At 36.1% G+C, this 20,455-nt stretch overlaps 1 protein-coding gene across 2 annotated transcripts in view; it reads left to right on the forward strand.

Annotated features, from left to right (window-relative positions):
* The window catches only part of NUP58 (nucleoporin 58), a 53,031-nt gene extending 47,855 nt beyond the window's left edge, over positions 1-5,176 (forward strand). Inside the window, exon 15 of one of the 2 annotated variants that reach the window (XM_066258316.1) lies at positions 5,040-5,176. In XM_066258316.1, coding sequence (XP_066114413.1) covers positions 5,040-5,122 — 83 coding nt within the window. In that variant the 3' untranslated portion in view covers positions 5,123-5,176. The remainder of the gene's footprint in view (positions 1-5,039) is intronic. The other variant, XM_066258314.1, reaches the window with a different exon arrangement.
* The last annotated feature ends 15,279 nt before the right edge of the window (positions 5,177-20,455 follow it).

The raw sequence follows: 20,455 nt of genomic DNA on the forward strand, positions 1-20,455 counted from the left end.
GCACAGTGGACAGACAAATCTGACTTCATCTTAAAAGTTAATCCTCCCTCTTAACCGAATGAACAACAAAAAGGGGGAATTGTAACAGTAAACTGCTCAACTTCTCTTTGACTCCATCTTTCTAAAGCCTGATTTGTTCCCTCTGGCCTTTTCTTTTTTAGAAGTTCTAATTGGTCCTTTAAAAATTATGCCTGGTCACTTTTGGATATTCTCTTATTTCTTATATTTATCTTCTTTAAGCGTTATTTAACATATATTTGTCATTGATAAATCTAACATCTAAAGTAAATAGGTCTGATTTTTTTCTTTTTTTGAGAGAGAGAGGAAAGGAGATGAGAAGCATCAACTTATAGTTGCATTGCTTTAGTTGTTCACTAATTCTCATATGTGCCTTGACCAGGTTGTGGGGGGTATGGTGCTCAAGTTGAGCCAGTGACCTCTTGTTCAAGCCAGCAACCTTGGGCTTCAAGCAACCTTTGAGCTCAATCCAGTGCCTTTGGGGTCATGTTGATAATTCTGCACTCAAGCAGGCAACCCCATGCTAAAGCTGGTGAGCCTGCAATCAAGCCAGCGACCTCAGGGATTTGAACCTGAGACCTCAGCATCCTGGGTCGGTGCGCTATCCACTGTACCACCACAAGTCAGGCAACAGGTCTGATTTTGTTACTTGATTTTTCTGTTGACTTTTGCTCAATGCAGGTTATTTTTTTTCCTTGTATGTTTTGTGATGTTTATTTGTGAGCTCATCTTGGATAGGAATTTATCTTTAGGAATTCTTTGTAGCTGAAGATGTGCTCCTCCAGAGAGGATTTACATTTGCTTCTTCTGTCAGGCACCTGAAAGCTCTACCAACCCAAGTCCACTTTAAGGTAACACTGCACTCTTGAGGAATTTGTAGTGTGAGTTGAAACCATAGTCCCTTCTGAAAGTCAGCTCTAAATAATGATTTTCAGAGCAGAATTTTCTTTTACTTCAGAGAGTCAAGGCTACAATGGGCAAGTTTCTGTCACAAAGTTTTCTTTCTTTCTTTCCCTCCTTCCCTCCTTCCTTCTTTTTTTCTTCCATCCTCCCTCCCTCCCTTTCTTTGTTTTTCCCCCCCTTCCTTCCTTTTGTTGTCAAGGGGTTGGCAAACTATGGCCAGTTGGCCAGATCCAGCTTACTTCCTGTTTTTGCAAATAAAGTTTTATTGGAACACAGCTATACCCATTGGTTTACTTAGTGTCTGTGTCTACTTCTGCTCTACAATGAGACTTAAGTAGTTGGGACAGAGACTATATGGCCCATGAAGCCTAAAATAATCACTATTTTATGGCCATTAGAGAAAAAGTTTGCTGAATCCTAGGGTAGACCTTTGGTATCCCTGGTCTCGGGGGAGGAGGGGGTTGTGTGACCTTACCTTACATGACTTATATTGCCTAAGATACAGAGAAAAGCTGCTCTTTTATTAAAAGACCTCAAAATACAGTGGTTTAAACAAGATGGCTTATTTTTCTTTCACATGATGGTCCAAGCAGTTCAGTGGGCTCAGAGGCCCAGACTTCTAACAGTGTTCTGCCATTCTAACAGTAATGGCCTTGTTTACATGATGGAATATATAGGGTAGGACAAAAATAAGTTTACAGTTATGAGTATGTGAATCACAGTTCATTCTTATATTATTATTTATTATTTATTGTACTAGTTTCCATATGAACAACTATAAACCTACTTCTGTCCCACCTTGTACTTGCATTCGAACTCATAGGATAAAGGAGAGTGATGAGAAAAACAGCTCTTTTTCTAGTGAGTTACATATGTTACTTCTGCTCCATCACATTGGCCAAACCTACTCATATAGTAAGTGAGGCTGGGAAATGTCCTGATAACTGGTCATACAATCAGCTAAAACTCCTATTTGTCAAGAAGGGGAGGATGTTTACCTGGGGGCTGGGAGGGGGAGCTACCGGAAGTCTGTGACAGGCTCCAGGGCCATGGCTTGCCTCCTAAACAGCCGCTAAAATCTAGAGCATTGGTGGCCACCAATCTCAGTGCTCCCCCTCCCTCAGGCTTTCATTTTTGTCTTCTATGATTTACCTTAATGTCTTAGTAGCTTAGCTATGCATTTAAAAACTATTTAAAAATTGTACCCATCGTTTTCAGGTGTTTTGTAGTGGGAGTGCATTTCAGGAGCTCTAATCCAAACACAGTTTTAAATAGAAGGTCTTGCTTAATTTTTATGGGTACATATTCTATTCAGTCTATGTTATTCCTGGTCTGAGTGTACACTGACATAGATGGCAGCTAGTCTCAGCAGTGACTATTCTTTTTTGTCAATGGCCTAGTTAGTTGATATTATCCTTTCTTCAAAATCACTATACTCACTTGGCTCTCATTTTAACTTTGCTTTAGCTTTCATTTTAACTCTGTTTCTGGTGTTGCTATGTTAAATTTTTGTTCAGAAGTTGCGAACTAGAGGTCTGAAACTTGATCTGTTTAGTCCACAGAATGTTTGATGATTCTTGAAAATCAGATTTTACATGAAATTCCAACTTAATCATTTGCCACATCAATTTAATAATTTGCTGCATTTCACACTGGCTTTGTCACTTCCCTTTCCCACATTTAATTATCACAAGACTCCTCTGTACATACCCTTCCCTAGTGTTGTGAAGAGTCTAGTAAGGGAGGGGAGATATTTTCTTTGTTTTCCAGTCGGAAAAACAAACTCACGTAGAATTAGCCTTTTGGCATTCCCTGTTCACACAGATGTTACAATGGTTAATCTGCTCACAAATAAGCTTAGGAAGGAAACTGTGTAGTAAATTTCTCAGCCTGTGGCCATCAACCATCACTCTGAATGTAGTGATCCCGAGTGGAGCTCTGCAGTTCAGGGCAACTGACAGCAGGGCGCAGGGGACATGATCTTCCGCCTTTCCAAGAGCTAGTTATCAATTTCTCACATTGTTATTCAAGCATGTTTCCTGACCTGTTATTTTTATGGCTTAAGGTTCTGTACTGGGACTTGTTTTGGTGTGTGTTTTACTCTTTTTAAGCACATTTATACAAGGAATGATTCTTTCCAATATTCTATGTTAGCTGAAAAGGATTGGTTTAAAGAACAATGTTCTCTTACCTAACTTAACCCAAAATAATAATATGTTGAGCATTTATTCCTTCTTCTCTCAAGAAGAATTCCTTCTGCTCCTATATACTGTTTTATATGCCATTGGTTTAGAATTAGTGATTCTCCTTTAAACTCCTATTCTCTCTGATAATAACAAACATATTTAGTGAACACCTATTTTTTAAGTCAAGCAAAAGTGTTTGGTAAGTCATCCTGCCTTTGTTCAGAATTAGCTCTTTAATTTGTGCTGTCCAAAATGGTAGCCCCTCACCATATGTGGCTATTGAGCATTTGCATATGGCTAGTATGATTGAGAACTAACTAAACTTTAAATTTCATTTGAATCAATTTAAAATTTAATTTTAAAACTGACATTTGATTCAAATATTGGGCAGCATTTAAGTGTTTGGAACAATGTGTTTAATTTTTCAATTGTTAATTTTAAGAAATTTAAATTCAGTCGATATTGATCAATGTCACTGTGTTCAAGTTAATTTTCTAAATAAAATTTAAAAATTAAAAAAAATTCAGGTCAAGTAGTTCCAAGGCAAATTAAGCATATGAATTGAGAAGCATTTAGTATAAAAAGAAGAATGTAAAATATTTCATTAATGTTTTATATTGATTACATGTTGAAATGATAAGATATCGGGTTAAATAGAACAGATAACCAAAGTTAATTTTATGTGTTGCTTGTTTTAATGTGGCTAGTATAAAATTTAAATAATACATATGTGACTTGCTTTATATTTGTTGGACAGTGTTGCCTTAGATGGTACTAACCATGGTCCTGGGACCACTATGGCTTATCATACACTTAAAAGAGAATTAAATTGCATATTTTTAATTTGCTTCCTTATTAAAATCTCTGTGTTCTAACAGCCGACTCCCTGGTATCCCTGTTTTCATTGTCTACCCTGTCCCTCATCAGAATTCTTATACTTATTTTCTCAAGATGCAAATAGGGTTATGTAAAGCCCATATCTTTTTTATTTTTTTAAAAATTTCTTTAAGATTTTATTCATTTTATTGAGAGTGAGAAAGCACATGGGTGAGAGAGAGAAGGGAGGAGGAGCAGGAAGCATCAACTCTCATGTGCCTTGACCAGGCAAGCCCAGGGTTTCGAACCAGTGACCTCAGTGTTTCAGATCTATACTTTCTCCACTGTGCCACCACAGGTCAAGCAAAGCTCATATGCTTTAGTGTTCTTTATTCAGAACTCTTTAGCACAATAGAAAAGACCCCTCACGGCCTGCTCTTTCCTTTTACCAACCTCTTCTGATACTCTTACACATGGAGGCCATTCCAGAACACCACGTGCTTTCCTGCTGCTGTGCTTTTGCAGATGTTGTGTCTTGTCTAGAAGAAATGTTAACCCTTCAGCGCCATCTTTCCTCTCCTTGCCATTTCCTCCAGCAAATCTTCAGCCAGGTCTATTCTACCTCTTCTCTCTCATTAGACTTTGGACCTTATGATACAGGCTTTCCACATTTTGTTTTTGTTACTTGGCAGTGTATTCATCTCCCACATTAGACTGTGTAATACTAGAACAAGAGCCCTGTTCTGTTTTTGTTGTTTTCACTCAATACATACCATCTAACTTGACTCCATCAGTGTCTCGGAATTAAGTAATTATTGCAGCAGGAAAAAGGTTAATTCAATGACTCACTGAATCTTTCTTCATATAGGTTTTAGAAGTGGGCTGTTAGGGTAAGAATCTGTTTCACCACTCAGTAGGTTTATGTTCTTGGCCAAGTTATTTTAACATCTTTGTGCCTCCTTAGTAAAAGAGAAATAACAATACACATCTTACATGTTGATTGGGAAGATTTAAATGAGTTAGGTGCTAAGGTATCAGCTTGGGGCAAGCTAAGCATGCAATAAGTATTAACTAATTGTCACAATACAGTCTCAACTATTTTTCTTTTACTCGCAGGCAACAAGTCACAGGTTTTAACAGGATTTCGAAAACCCACTGTTACAGAAACCGATGAACTAGGAAGAAATATCATGTTCTGAGGAGTCATTAAATCAACAAATATCTACTTGACAAGGAACTTCTGATTTTCATTTTGTGAATCTCGTTATTTAACAACAGAACTCTAGGTCTTAGAGTGAGTTTGGTCAAAGTTTTTAGAATTCAGGAAAGACATCTTGCCCTTGATGTTTAAAAATAATCTAATGGATCATATACTATTATAGATACGGAGAGTTAGGAATTAAGAAGTAGGCCACTAATTCCGTGTATATAAGGAATTGTGGAAAACTCACAGATGGAAAGGAAAAAGCAGATACAAAATACAATTGACCAAGTATAGTAAATTAAATATCTGTTAAATTATGCAACTCATTCTTTTTGGGGAAAAAAAGCTTTATTGAGATATAATTTATATATTATACAATTCACCCACCTGAAGTGTACATTTAAAGACTTTTAGTGTATTCACAAAGTTATGTAATACCACAATATATTTTAGAACATTTTGACACCCCCCCAAAAAAAATCCCATACACATTAGCTGTTACTCCCCATTCCCCACCACCACCTCAAGTCCCAAGTGACCATTATTGTATGCAAACATTGCTTCTGTGTATTTGCCTATATATCTGCCTTTTTATATAAATGAATGGTTTTGTTCACTTAGTATAATGTTTTCAAGGGTCGTCCATGTTGTAGGATATAGCAGTACTTCATTTCTTTTTTCTTTAATTTTTATTTTTAATTTATTGCATTGACATGGTTTCAAGCTTCCCACTCAATATAACATTCTCTGCACACCACATTGTGTCCCCCTGTGCCCATGCAAAGTCTCTGTCCACGCCCATTTTCTCCCCTTTGCCCTCTACTCTCTACCATCACTCCCCTTTCCTTCTGGCTATTGCTCTCCTGTTGTCTGTATCTATGTGTTATGTATATATAATTTGGCTAATCCCTTCTCCTTCTTGGATCCCATCCCCCCATCCCCTTTCCCACTGACAGCTGTCCATCTGTTCCCTGTGACCCTGCCTCTGTTTCTATTTTGTTCTTCAGTTAATTGTGTTCATTAGATTTCACGTATAATGAGAGCATATGGTCTTTGTTTATTTCTGCCTGGCTTATTCATTAGCATAATCTCTAGATCCATCCATGCTGTTGCAAAAGGTAAGATTTCCTTCTTTTATACAGTCACACAGTATTCCATTGTGTAAACGAACCATAGCTTTTTTATCTACTCATCCACTGATGGACACTTGGACTGTTTTCAGTCTTAGCTATAGCAAACAACGCTGCAATGAACATGGCAGTGCATACCCCCTTTTATATAGAACTAGAAAGCCCAGTGGTCATACGAAATGACCACTGTTCCAGATATTATAAATTGTAATTAAAATGATTTGTGCAAAGGTGTCTGCTAATTCAAACTGAATTACCCAGGGCAGGTGGTGAGGACACCCCTTTGCTTAGTGCCCCACGGGGTTTCCCCCTTCTACTTGCTTAATTGCTTAAAGTAGAGTGCAATGAAGGAAACCACTGGCGGTACATTTCTTAAGAGCCACCGCTAGCTCAATAAATAAAGGTGATTTAAATAATAAAATGTTAATTCACATGTCAAAGATCTCTTTGTACACAACATTTCTTGTGTAGATCTTTCCATCATTTTTAAGCTTGCCTTGCAGAGGACCATCAATTATTTTTAATTTTATGTTCGTTCTTTCACAAACTCTTGAACAGGCAACATAAAGTTGACCGTGTCCAAATGTACTTGCAACATTGAGAAAATCCTTTCTTGCCACAGTCAAATCGATTAGTTTCTAACTTGAAGTTTAAGGACTGACAGTGTTCACATTTAATATTCATGTCACCAGAGGAATGCTCAAAAATGAAAGTTTCTCCGTTTGAAACTGTTTTAATCCTTTTTGCGTTTTGGTCAGCATTACTCTGTCGTTTTTTTGCATTTCTCTTCTGCCTTTGTTCAAGGGACTCATTTTATCGAGACAGGCTTTTTTGTCTTGCATCTGAGGCAGGCCTTGTTTCTCTATGCTCATCAGTCTCATTTTGCCAAGAAAGACGCATTTGCTCTGAGACTGAAGCAAGCCTTGTCTTTCTCTGCTCAGTGGTTTCTTTTTGTCGAGAAAGCCATTTTTGTGCAGCTTTAGCTCCTTTTCTCTCCTCTTCAGTGCTGTATTTTCTAGGAGGCATTCTTAAAAGAAATTACGTTAAGACGTAGTTTTTATGTAAAACAGATGATTGCCAATGCAAACAAATGTTCACCTTCCCCCTGACACGCTCAATTTGCATTCAACCTTAAATTGTTTCAAAAGCAGATGATTGCCAATGCAAACAAATGTTCACCTTCCCCCTGACCCGTTCAATTTGCGTTCAGCCGTGGCAACTTCACCCCATTGGCTAGTACATACAGTTATGCAAGCAACCAATAAGCTATCGGCGAAGACACTTAAAATGCATATAATAAAGATATTAAATTAAATTTAATGGGATGACATTGATGAATAAGGGTAAATAGGTTTCAGGTAAACATTTCTATAGCATTTGAACTGTTGATTGTGTTGTACGTCTATCATCGAAAGTCAAACCACTTTCTGTCACCGTGTGTCATTTTTTACTACCCTCTCTCCCTGGTGACCACTTTTATCTATGTCCATGAGTCTCATTTTTATATCTCACCCATGTGTGAAGTCACACAGTTCTTAGCCTTCTCTGGTTTACTCAGTTCACTCAGTATAATGTTCTCAAGATTCACCCATGTTGCCGTAAATGGCAATATGTCATTATTTCTTATGGCTGAGTAGTATTCCATTGTCTGTATGTACCACATCTTCTTTATCCAATCCTCTACTGAGGGACACTTAGGTTGTTTCCATGTTTTGGCCACTATGAATAATGCTGCAATGAACTTGGAGGTGCATGTGTCTTTACATACCAATGTTTTCAAGTACTTTGGGTAGACACCCAATGAAGGAATTGTTGAGTCATATGGTAACTCTATTCTTAATTTTTTGAAGAACTATCATACTTTCTTCCATAATGGCTGTGCTAGTTTACATTTCCACCAGCAGTGAATGAGGATTTCTGTTTCTCCACAACCTCTCCAACACTTGTTATTACCTGTCTTGTTGATAACAGCCAATCTAAAAGTATGAGGTGGTATCTCATTGTTTTGATTTACATTTCTTTAATGGCTATTGAAGATGAGCATCTTTTCATATATCTATTGGCCATTTGTATGTCTTCTTAGAAGAAGTGTCTGTACAGGTCCTCTCCCCATTTTAAAATAGGATTGCTTGCTTCTTTGTTGCTGAGCTTTGTGAGTTCTGTACTATTTTAGATATTAACTCCTTATTGAGGCTATTGTTTGTAAATATCATCTCCCATTAGGCTGGCTGCCTTTTTGTTTTGTTGTTGGTTTCTTTTGCTATGCAGAAGCTTTTTAGTTTGATATAGTTCCATTCATTTACTTTTGCCTTTACTTCCCTTGCCTTTAGGATCAAATTCATAAAGTGTTCTTTACGGCCAAAGTCCATGAGTTTAGTAGCTATGTTTTCTTCTATGTAAGTTATTGTTTCAGTTATTGTTAGGACTTTGATCCATTGTGAATTAATTTTTGTACATGGAATCAAAGTGTAGTCAAGTTTCATTTTTTTGAATGTGGTTTTCCAATTTCTCCAGCACCATTTATTGAAGGGGCTTTCTTTTTTTTTCTGATGCATTTTTGGCTGCTTTGTTGAAGATTACTTGTCCATATATATGTGGTTTTATTTCTGGGTTCTTGATTCTGTTCCATTCGTCTGTATGTCTGTTGTTCTGCCAATGCCATGCTGTTTTGATTATCATGGCTCTGTAGTATAGTTTGAAGTCAGATATTGTGATACTTCCATCTCATTCTTCTTTTCTAGGGATTGCTTTGGCTATTTGAAGTTTTTTATAGTTCCATATTATCCTGGTCATTTTTTGTTTTATTTATTTTAAATGGCATTGTAATTTAAATGGAGATTATATTATATTTATGTATTTCTATGGGTAATATGGTCATTTTAACTATGTTGATTAATGTGACCCATGAACATGGAATATTCTTCCATTTTGTTGTATCCTTTTCGATGTCCTTCAATAATGCTTTTTAGTTTTCAGTATATAGTTCCTTCACATCTTTTGTTAAGCTCATTTCTAGGTACAGTATTCTTTGTTGTTGTTGTTGCAATTGTGAAGGAAAATTTTTTTTCAATTTATTTTCCGAAGTTTCATTGTAGGCGTAGAGGAAAGCAGTATTCTTCTGTATATTGATTTGTATCCTGAAACATTACTATTTTGATTTTTTGTTTCTAATAGTTTTATGGTGAAGGCCTTGGGGTTTTCTATAGACAGGATCATGTTATCCGCAAAAAGTAACACCTTTACTTCTTCTTTCCTTATATGGTTGCTTTTAATTTCTTTTTAAAAATCTGATTGCTCTGTCTAAAACTTCCAGCACTATGTTGAATAGGAGTGGAGAGAGTGGAATGCCTTGTATTTCTTCTCATTTTAGAGGAAAAGCTTTCAGTTTTTCACCATTTGGTGATGGTTTGTCATAGATGGCCTTTATTATGTTGAGATACTTTCCTTCTATACCCATTTTATTGAGTGTTTTAAACATAAATGGATGTTGTATCTTATCGAATGCCTTTTCTGCATTTGTTGATAAGATCATATGATTTTTGTTCTTTATTTTGATGATGTGGTGTATTATGTTGATCAATTTCTGTATGTCGAACCATCTTTGTGCTCCAAGAATAAATCCCACTTAATTGTGATGTATTATTTTTTAAATATTTTGTTGTATTTGATTTGCTAGTATTTTGTTTAGGGTTTTTGCATCTGTATTCATTAGAGATATTGGTCTGTAGTTTTTTGTTGTTGTTGCTGTCCTTGCTAGGTTTTGTTATGAGGGTTATGTTGACCTCATATAATGTGTTGGGGATTATTGCTTCTTCTGTTTTTTGGAAGTCTTTGAGAAGGATAGGTATCAATCCTTTGAATGTTTGGTAGAGTTCACTAGTGTAACCCTATAATCCTGGGATTTATTTTGGGGGAGGGTTGTTTTTGATAGTTGTTTCTATTTCCTCCCTGTTTATAGATCTATTTAGGTTTTCCATTTCTTTGTGGCTCAGTCTAGGAAGATTGTATAGTTCTAGGAATTTACTCATTTCCTCTAGTTGAATTTGATGGCATATAATCTTTCATAATATTCTACTATAATCTCTTGTATAGCTATGATGTCTGTGGTATTTTTTCCACTATGATTTTGGATTTTGTTTATATGAATCCTTTCTCTTTTTTCTTAGTGAGTCTAGCCAGTGGTTTGTTGATTTTATTGATATTTTTTAAAAACAAGCTATGTTGTATTAATTTTTCTATATTTTTTGTTATTTATTTCATTTAGTTCTGCTCTAATTTTTACAATTTCCTTTCTTCTGATGACTTTAAGTTGCCTTTGTTCCTCTTTTTCTAGTTCTTTAAGTTGTGATGTTAGGTTGTTTGCTTGGGATATCTCGTGTTTCTTGATATAAGCTTGCAATGATATAAACTTCCCTCTTATTACTGTTTCTGCTGCATCCCAGAAATTTTGATATGCTATGTTGTCATTTTCATTTGTCTGTATATATCTTTTGATCTCTGCTTTTACTTCTTTAACTCAATCATTTTTTAGAAGTATATTGTTTAATCTCCACATTTTTGTGGGTTTTTTTACTTCCTTTTTACAGTTGAATTCTAATTTCAAAGCCTTATGATCAGAAAATATGCTTGGTAAAATTTCTATCTTCCTGAATTTGTTGATGTTAGTTTTATGGCCCAACATGTGGTCTATTCTTGAGAGTGTTCCATGCACACTGGAGAAGGATGTATAATCCAATGTTTTGAGATGAAATGTCCTAAAAATGTCTATTATGTATATTTGGTTCATTAGGCCAATATTTCTTTATTGATTTTGTTTAGATGATCTATCTCAAGTGCTCAATGGTGTGTTGAAATCTCCAAGTATGAATGTGTTGTGGGCTGCTACTATTTTTAGATCAGTTAGTAGATGTCTTATATATTTTGGTGCTTCCTGGTTTGGTGCATATATATTAAGAAGTGTTGTATCTTCTTGCTACAATGTTCCCTTAATTGTTATGAAATTTCCATCATTGTCTCTGGTTACCTTTGTTGTCTTGAAGTCAGCATTGTCATATATGAGTATGGCTACACCTGCTTTTTCTTTGGTTGTTATTTGCTTTGAGAATCATTTTCTGGTTGGACACTTTGAAAGTATGTTTGTCCTTGCAGCTTAGATGTATCTCTTGAAGGTAACATATGGTTGGGTTTTGCTTCTTGATCTAATCTGCTACTCTGTGCCTCTTTATTGGTGAGTTCAGTCCATTTACATTTAGGATAATTACTGACATTTGAGGATTTCTTATAGTCATTTTATGTTTTGTTTTCTGGTAGCTCTGTGTCTTGTTTGGTTCTTTTATTTCTTTTTCTGTCAGTAGTTTTTGTTTGCTGATATTTCATACTTCTTTCCCCTGTTTCTTCTTTTTTAAGCATGTGTTCCAATAGTGGCTTTTTCATGGGTGGTTACCATTAAGTTAAGAAAAAAATGTTCATATGGACAAGAGTCCTTTGTAATAAGAGTGCTTCTGCACGCCATCCTCCTTTGCTCCTGGAGATCTTTATCCTCTCCCCTTTTATACTATTGTTGTCACAGATTACCGTTGTTTTTATTGTGACCCTGCTGGAAATTTTACTTATAGTTTTGACTTGTTTTGCTCTTTGTGTTGGTTGAATATCCCCTTGAGTATTTCCTGTAGTCTGTGTTTTCTGGTGATATATTCATTCAGCTTCTGTATGTCTGTAAAAGTTTTTATTTCTCCTTCGTATTTGAAGGATAACTTTGATGGATATAGTGTTCTTGGTTGGCAATTTCTCTCTTTCAGTACTTCGAATCGTTGGGTCCATTCTCTTCTGGCTTGTACAGTTTCTACTGAGAGGTCTGATGATAACATAATGAGCTTTCCTTTATATGTTATGATCTTTTCCCTCACTGCCTTGAGGATTCTTTCTTTTTCATTGATTTTTTGGACAAATTTATTATGATGTGCCTTGTAGTAGGTCTGTTTGGGTTGCAGTAACTCGGTGCTCTGTTTGCTTTTTGGATTCGAGGCTCTAACTCTTTCCAAGGGCTTGGAAAATTCTTATTAATTATTTGTTTGAATAAGCTCTCCATTCCCTTCTCCCTCTTGTCTTCTTCTGATAAACCCATTATTCTTATATTGCTCTTTATGATGGAGTCAGACAATTCTTGTAGAGCTCTCTCAATTTTTTTAATTTGCAAGTCTCCTCTTCTCTCTACAGCATCTCTAGTTGCCTGTCTTTGATGTCACCAATTCTTTTCTCTATCTGGCTTGTTCTAGTAGCTAAACTTGCTACCTCAGTCTTTATGTATTGAGTTTTCATCTCTGTTTTTAAAGTTTCAGGAGACTGTTTTGTTCTTTAATTTGTTTTCTGAGCTCATTAAGTTGCCTATTGGTGTTTTCTCACATCTCATTGAGTATTTTTAGAACTTCAATTTTGAATTCTCAATCATTATACTCAAAGGCTTCCAAGTGATTAAGATTTTTTCTAAAAATTTTTCATCTTCTTTCTGAAAGACCTCTCTCTCTTGTGTGGCCATGGTATTTGATGTCTTCTTGCTTGATGACATTTGAGAATAGTGTTATTGGCAGCATTGTTCACAATAGCGAAGATCTGGAAAAAGCCCAAGTGTCTGTCAGTGGATGAGTAAATTAAGAAGCTTTGGTACATATACTGTGGAATACTATTCAGCCATAAGAAATGCTTACATCGGGTCATTTACAACAACATGGATGGACCTTGAGAACATTATACTGAGCGAAATAAGTAAATCAGAAAAAACTAAGAACTATATGATTCCATATATAGGTGGGACATAAAAATGAGACTCAGAGACATGGAAAAGAATGTGGGGGTTACCAGGTGGGGGGAGAGGGAGGGGTTGGGGGAGGGGAGAGGCACAAAGAAAACCAGTTAGAAGGTGATGGAAGACAATTGGACTATGGGTGATGGGAATGCAGCATAATCAAATGTCAAAATAACCTAGAGATGTTTTCTCTGAACATATGTATCCTGATTTATCAATGTCACCCCATTAAATTAATTTAAAAAATAAATAAAAAATATTTTTGCTAAAAAAACCTCTAAAAATAAATAAATAGCCACAGCTAGAAAAATTGAAAAAATAAATACAATAAAAATTTAATAATTATTACAAGTAAAGAAGAAAAACCACAGGAAAAGAGATCAAATGCAAACAGAAAATCAGAAACAAAACACCCACAAGAAAATAAGAATAAAAATATAAAAATTAAGGAAATGAAATTTAAAAATGAAAAAGAGAAAAGGAATAAAAAGAAAAAAAAGAGGGGGAAGGGAAAAATAAATTTCAGTTTTGAGAGGTTTCTTGCAGTAGGTGTCACTATATTACAACTTTTAGTTCTGTGAAGTTCCTAGGCTTTACTACTTTGACTTGCTGGCATTATGGCTCTAACAATGGTGATCTCAAACTTCTGGGCACTCCTTCCCACATCTCAACAGTCCTGGGGACTGGATTTGGAGCACCTCTGTTCTTCAGGGGAGAGCATGGCTTGGAGAACAAGCTGTAGGATTTGTCTCTGTCACTCTCTGTACTGTGAGGTGTGGGATGTGGGATCTGGGATGCTGGTGGTGCTGCACTTTAGCTTTCTCTGTCTCTGTCAAGTGTGGGCTACAGGCAGAACATGGGAACAATGGGTGAGACCTCATGTTCTGACTGCTTTGGTTTATCTCGCCCTCTGCCCTTCTGTGTCACCATTCCTCCTGGCAGAAGAAGATCCAGTCCCTCTGAGTTTCCCTCTCCATATCCCTCAGACAAATTCCAGAGAGCTTGAGATTTCCTCCTTCCCATAGTCTGGCAGAGAAAAAAACCCCCAGTCACTCCAGATTTGTCTCCTCTCCTCTCCAAAGCCCACCGCAAATTCATTTTATCTTCTGATCCCCTTTTTACCCCATCTCATCTTTATTTATTTATTTTTATTTATTTTTATTTTTTTTTCAGCATCCATTTCTTTAATGGGGTGACATCAATAAATCAGGATACATATATTCAAAGATAACAAGTCCAGGTTATCTTGTCGTTCAATTATGTTGCATACCCACCACCCAAAGTCAGATTGTCCTCTGTCACCTTCTATCTTGTTTTCTTTGTGCCCCTCCGCACCCCCTATCCCTCTCCCATTCCCCCCTCCCCCCCGTAACCACCACACTCTTACCAATGTCTCTTAGTTTCACTATTATGTCCCACCTACGTATGGAATAATACAGTTCCTGTTTTTTTCTGATTTACTTATTTCGCTTCGTATCATGTTATCAAGATCCCACCATTTTGCTGTAAATGTTCTGATGTCATCATTTCTTATGGCTGAGTAGTATTCCATAGTGTATATGTGCCACATCTTCTTTATCCAGTCATCTATTGATGGGCTTTTTGGTTGTTTCCATGTCCTGGCCACTGTGAACAATGCTGCAATAACCATGGGGCTGCATGTGTCTTTACGTATCAATGTTTCTGAGTTTTGGGGATATATACCCAGTAGAGGGATTGCTGGGTCATAAGGTAGTTCTATTTTCAGTTTTTTGAGGAACCACCATACTTTCTTCCATAATGGTTGTACTACTTTATATTCCCACCAACAGTGTATGAGGGTTCCTTTTTCTCCACAGCCTCTCCAACATTTGCTATTACCTGACTTGCTAATAACAGCTAATCGAACAGGTGTGAGGTGGTATCTCATTGCCGTTTTGATTTGCATTTCTCTAATAGCTAAAGAAGATGAGCATCTTTTCATATATCTGTTGGCCATTTGTATTTCTTCCTGGGAGAAGTGTCTGTTCATATCCTCTTCCCGTTTTTTTATTGGATTGTTTGTTTGTTTGTTGTTGAGTTTTATGAGTTCTTTGTATATTTTGGATATTAGGCCCTTATCTGAGCTGTTGTTTAAAAATATCATTTCCCATTTAGTTGGCTTTCTGTTTATTTTGTTATCAGTTTCTCTTGCTGAGCAAAAACTTCTTAGTCTGATGTAGTCCCATTCATTAATTTTTGCCTTCACTTCTCTTGCCATTGGAGTAAAATTCATAAAATGCTCTTTAAAACCCAGGTTCATGAGTTGAGTACCTATGTCTTCTTCTATGTACTTAATTGTTTCAGGTCTTATGTTTAGATCTTTGATCCATTTTAAGTTAATTTTTGTACAGGGGGACAAACTGTACTCCACTTTCATTCTTTTGCATGTGGCTTTCCAGTTTTCCCAACACCATTTATTGAAGAGGCTTTCTTTTCTCCATTGTGTGTTGTTGGCCCCTTTATCAAAAATTATTTGACTATATATATGTGGTTTTATTTCTGGACTTTCTATTCTGTTCCATTGGTCTGATTGTCTATTTTTCTGCCAATACCATGCTGTTTTGATTGTCGTGGCCCTATAATAGAGTTTGAAGTCAGGTATTGTTATGCCCCCAGCTTCATTCTTTTTCTTTAGGATTGCTTTGGCTATTCGGGGTTTTTTATAGTTCCATATAAATCTGATGATTTTTTGCTCTATTTCTTTAAAAAATGTCATTGGAAGTTTGATGGGAATTGCATTAAATTTGTATATTGCTTTGGGTAATATAGCCATCTTGATTATATTTATTCTTCCTAGCCAAGAACAAGATATATTCTTCCATCTCATTATATCTTTTTCGATTTCCCTTAACAATGGTTTATAGTTTTCATTATATAAGTCCTTTACATTCTTTGTTATGTTTATTCCTAAGTATTTTATTTTTTTTGTTGCAATCGTGAAGGGGATTATTCTCTTGAGTTCCTTCTCAGTTGTTTCATTGTTGGCATATAGAAAGGCTATTGACTTCTGTATGTTAATTTTGTATCCTGCGACTTTACTGTATTGGCTTATTGTTTCTAGTAGCCTTTTTGTGGATTCTTTGGGGTTTTCGATGTATAGGATCATATCATCTGAAAAAAGTGATACCTTTACTTCGTCTTTTTCGATATGGATGCCTTTTATTTCTTTGTCTTGTCTGATTGCTCTGGCTAGAACCTCTAGTACCATGTTAAATAAGAGTGGAGAGAGTGGACAACCCTGTCTTGTTCCTGATTTAAGGTGGAAAGCCTTCAGTTTAGTGCCATTTAATATGATGTTGGCTGATGGTTTATCATATATGGCCTTTATCATGTTGAGATATTTTCCTTCTATACTCATTTTGTTGAGAGTCTTAAACATAAAATTGTGTTGTATTTTATCGAAAGCCTTTTCTGCGTCTATTGATACGATCATGTGGTTTTTGTTCTTTGTTTTGTTGATATGGTGTATTACGTTAACCGTTTTACGTATGTTGAACCATCCTTAAGATTCTGGGATGAATCCCACTTGGATCATGATGTATTATTTTTTTAATATGTTGTTGTATTCGATTTGCTAGTATTTTGTTTAGTATTTTAGCATCTGTATTCATTAGAGATACTGGTCTGTAGTTTTCTTTTTTTGTGCCATCCTTGCCTGGTTTTGGTATGAGGGTTATGTTGGCCTCATAAAATGTGTTTGGAAGTATTGCTTCTTCTTCAAGTTTTTGGAAGACTTTGAGTAGAATAGGAACCAAATCTTCTTTGAATGTTTGATAAAATTTGCTGGTATAGCCGTCAGGGCCTGGACTTTTATTTTTGGGGAGGTTTTTAATGGTTTTTTCTATTTCTTCTCTACTGATAGGTGTGTTTAGGCTTTCTGCTTCTTCTTGACTCAGTCTAGGAAGGTTGTATTTTTCTAGGAATTTATCCATTTCTTCTAGGTTGTTGAATTTAGTGGCATAAAGTTTTTCATAGTATTCTACAATAATTCTTTGTATATCTATGGTGTCCGTGGTGATTTCTCCTCTTTCATTTTGGATTTTGTTTATATGAGTTCTTTCTCTTTTTTCCTTGGTAAGTCTTGCCAAGGGTTTGTCAATTTTGTCGATCTTTTCAAAGAACCAGCTCCTTGTTCTATTAATTTTTTCTATAGTTTTTCTGTTCTCTAATTCACTTATTTCTGCTCTGATTTTTATTATCGCCTTTCTTCGACTGGTTTTGGGTTGTCTTTGTTCTTCTTTTTCTAGTTCCTTAAGGTGGGAAGTTAAGTGGTTTACTTCAGCTCTCTCTTGTTTGTTCATATAGGCCTGAAGTGATATGAACTTCCCTCTTATCACTGCTTTTTCTGCATCCCAGAGATTCTGATATGTCGTATTTTCATTTTCATTAGTCTGTATATATCTTTTGATCTCTGCACTTATTTCTTCTTTGAACCATTCATTTTTTAGAAGTATGTTGTTTAGTTTCCATAATTTTGTGGGTTTTTCCTCCTCTTTTTTGCAATTGAATTCTAGTTTCAAGGCTTTATGATCAGAAAATATGCTTGGTACAACCTCGATTTTTATGAAGTTGCTGATGTTGTTTTTGTGGCCCAACATATGGTCAATTCTTGAGAATGATCCATGTACATTGGAGAAAAATGTATACTCAGTCACTTTGGGAAGAAATGTCCTGTAGATGTCTATCATATCCAGGTGCTCTAGTGTTTTGTTTAAGGCCACTATATCTTTGTTGATTCTCTGTTTGGATGACCAATCTAGAGCCATCAGTGGTGTATTGAAGTCTCCAAGTATGATGGTATTTTTGTCAGTTTTTGTTTTAAGGTCAATAAGTAGCTGTCTTATAAATTTTGGTGCTCCTTGGTTTGGTGCATATATATTAAGAATTGTTATGTCTTCTTGATTCAATGTCCCCTTAGCCATTATGAAATGGCCATTTTTGTCTCTGAGTACTTTTGTTGTCTTGTAGTTAGCATGATCAGATATGAGTATTGCTACGCCTGCTTTCTTTTTGGATGTTATTTGCTTGGAGTATTGTTTTCCAGCCTTTCACTTTGAATTTATTTTTATCCTTGTTACTTAGATGAGTTTCTTGTAGTCATCATACAGTTGGATTTTCGTTTTTAATCCATTCTGCTACTCTGTGCCTTTTTATTGGTGAGTTTAATCCATTTACATTTAGTGTAATTATTGACACTTGTGAGTTCCCTATTGCCATTTTATAGATTGCTTTCTGTTAGTTTTGTGTCTTGTTTGATTCTTCTCTTTCGTTTTTCTATCTTTTGTTTTTATTGGGTTGTATTCCATACATCTTTCCTCTGTTGCTATCTTTTTTTTAAATCATGTGCTTCTGTGGTGATTTTTTCAATGGTGGTTATCATTAAGTAATCAAAAGGGTTCCTACCCTGTTCATTGTAGTGCACTATTTTGTGAGTGCTTTTACACTTTATCATCCTTTGCTACTGTTAATCTTTATCCTCTCCCCCCCTTTCTTTTTGTTGTCACAGTTTAAATTTGGTTTTATTGTGTTCTTCTTGGAGCTTTTACTTGTGGCTTTGTTTTTTTTTTTTGTTCTTTGTATTTGATTGGAGGACCCCCTTTAGTATTTCCTGGAGTGGAGGTTTTCTGATATTAAATTCCCTCATCTTTTTTGTATCTGTGAATGTTTTTATTTCTCCTTCATTTTTGAAGGCTAGCGTTGATGGTTACAGTATTCGTGGCTGAAAGTTCCTCTATTTCAGGACTTTAAATATTGGGGTCCACTCTCTTCTAGCTTGTAGAGTTTCTGTTGAGAAATCTGATGATAATCTAATGGGCCTTCCTTTATATGTTGTATTCTTCTTTTCCCTGGGTGCCTTGAGAATTTTTTCTTTGCAGTTGGTTTGTGCCAATTTCATTATGAGATGCCTTGAGGTAGGTTTGTTGGGGTTAAGAAAACTTGGAGTTCTGTTTGCTTCTAAAATTTGAGGCTTTAGTTCTTTCCACAGGCTTGGGAAGTTCTCATCTATTATTTGTTTATGTTCTCCATTTCATTTTCTCTCTCTTCTCCCTCTGATATACCTATTATTCTTATGTTATTCTTTTTGATGGAGTCAGATAATTCCTGTAGGGCTATCTCATTTTTTTACATTTTTGAGTCTCTTTCCTATTGTCTCTATTGTGCCTCAAGTTGCTTGTCTTCTATTTCACTAATCCTCTCTTCTATCTGGTCTGTTCTATTAGCTAAGCTTGTTACCTCGTTTTTTAGTTTGTGAATTGAGTTTTTCATCTCTGTTTGATTTGTTTTTATAGTTTCAATTTCCTTGGAGATATACTCTTTGTGTTCACTGAGTTGTTTTCTGAGCTCCCTAAATTGCCTTTTTGTGTTTTCTTGTATATCTCTGAGTATTTTTAGGATTTCTATTTTAAATTCTCTGTTGTTTAACTCCAAGGTTTCCAATATATTAAATGTTTTCTCCATAGATTTTTCCTCATCTATCTGTGTTACCTCTCTTTCTTTTATATCCGTGATATTTGATTTTCTCTTTTTTAATGGCATGTGAGTGTGGTTTTGTTGATAGTGTTAATGAGATTTAATAAAGAATAAAAAGTTAAAAAAATCAAAAATCAAAAGTGGTTTTTTAAATTAATAATGAAATAAAGAAAAATAAAATAAAATAAAAATTTTAACAAAGGAAATTATCCCCCTCCCTCCTTTTTTTCTTTTTCCTTTTTTTTTTTTTTTTTTTGCATTTTTCTGAAGCTGGAAACAGGGAGAGACAGTCAGACAGACTCCCGCATGCGCCCGACCGGGATCCACCCGGCACGCCCACCAGGGGCGACACTCTGCCCACCAGGGGGCGATGCTCTGCCCATCCTGGGGGTCGCCATGTTGTGACCAGAGCCACTCTAGCACCTGGGGCAGAGGCCACAGAGCCATCCCCAGCGCCCGGGCCATCTTTGCTTTAATGGAGCCTTGGCTGCAGGAGGGGAAGAGAGAGACAGAGAGGAAAGCGCGGTGGAGGGGTGGAGAAGCAAATGGGCACTTCTCCTGTGTGCCCTGGCCGGGAATCGAACCCGGGTCCTCCGCACGCTAGGCCGATGCTCTACCACTGAGCCAACTGGCCAGGGCCTTCTCCTTTTTTTCTCTCCTCTCCTCTCCCCTCTTTCTTGAGAAAATCTTGTGGTGAACTGTGAATTATATTGTACTAAATAGAACAAACAATACCTGTAATGGAGGGCCTCAATTGGGGAGAGGTTATAAAGGGGCAAAAAAAAAAAAAAAAGAGAAAAGAAAAAAAGAAAAAAAAAGGGGGGGGGAGTGGTATGGACCCAAAAAAATCAAATAAGGAAAATATTTGGGTCAAGATTAAAATGATTTGCTTTTAGGTGTTGGC

This window comes from Saccopteryx bilineata, chromosome 2 (assembly GCF_036850765.1).
Source record: "Saccopteryx bilineata isolate mSacBil1 chromosome 2, mSacBil1_pri_phased_curated, whole genome shotgun sequence".
Classification (NCBI taxonomy): domain Eukaryota; kingdom Metazoa; phylum Chordata; class Mammalia; order Chiroptera; family Emballonuridae; genus Saccopteryx; species Saccopteryx bilineata.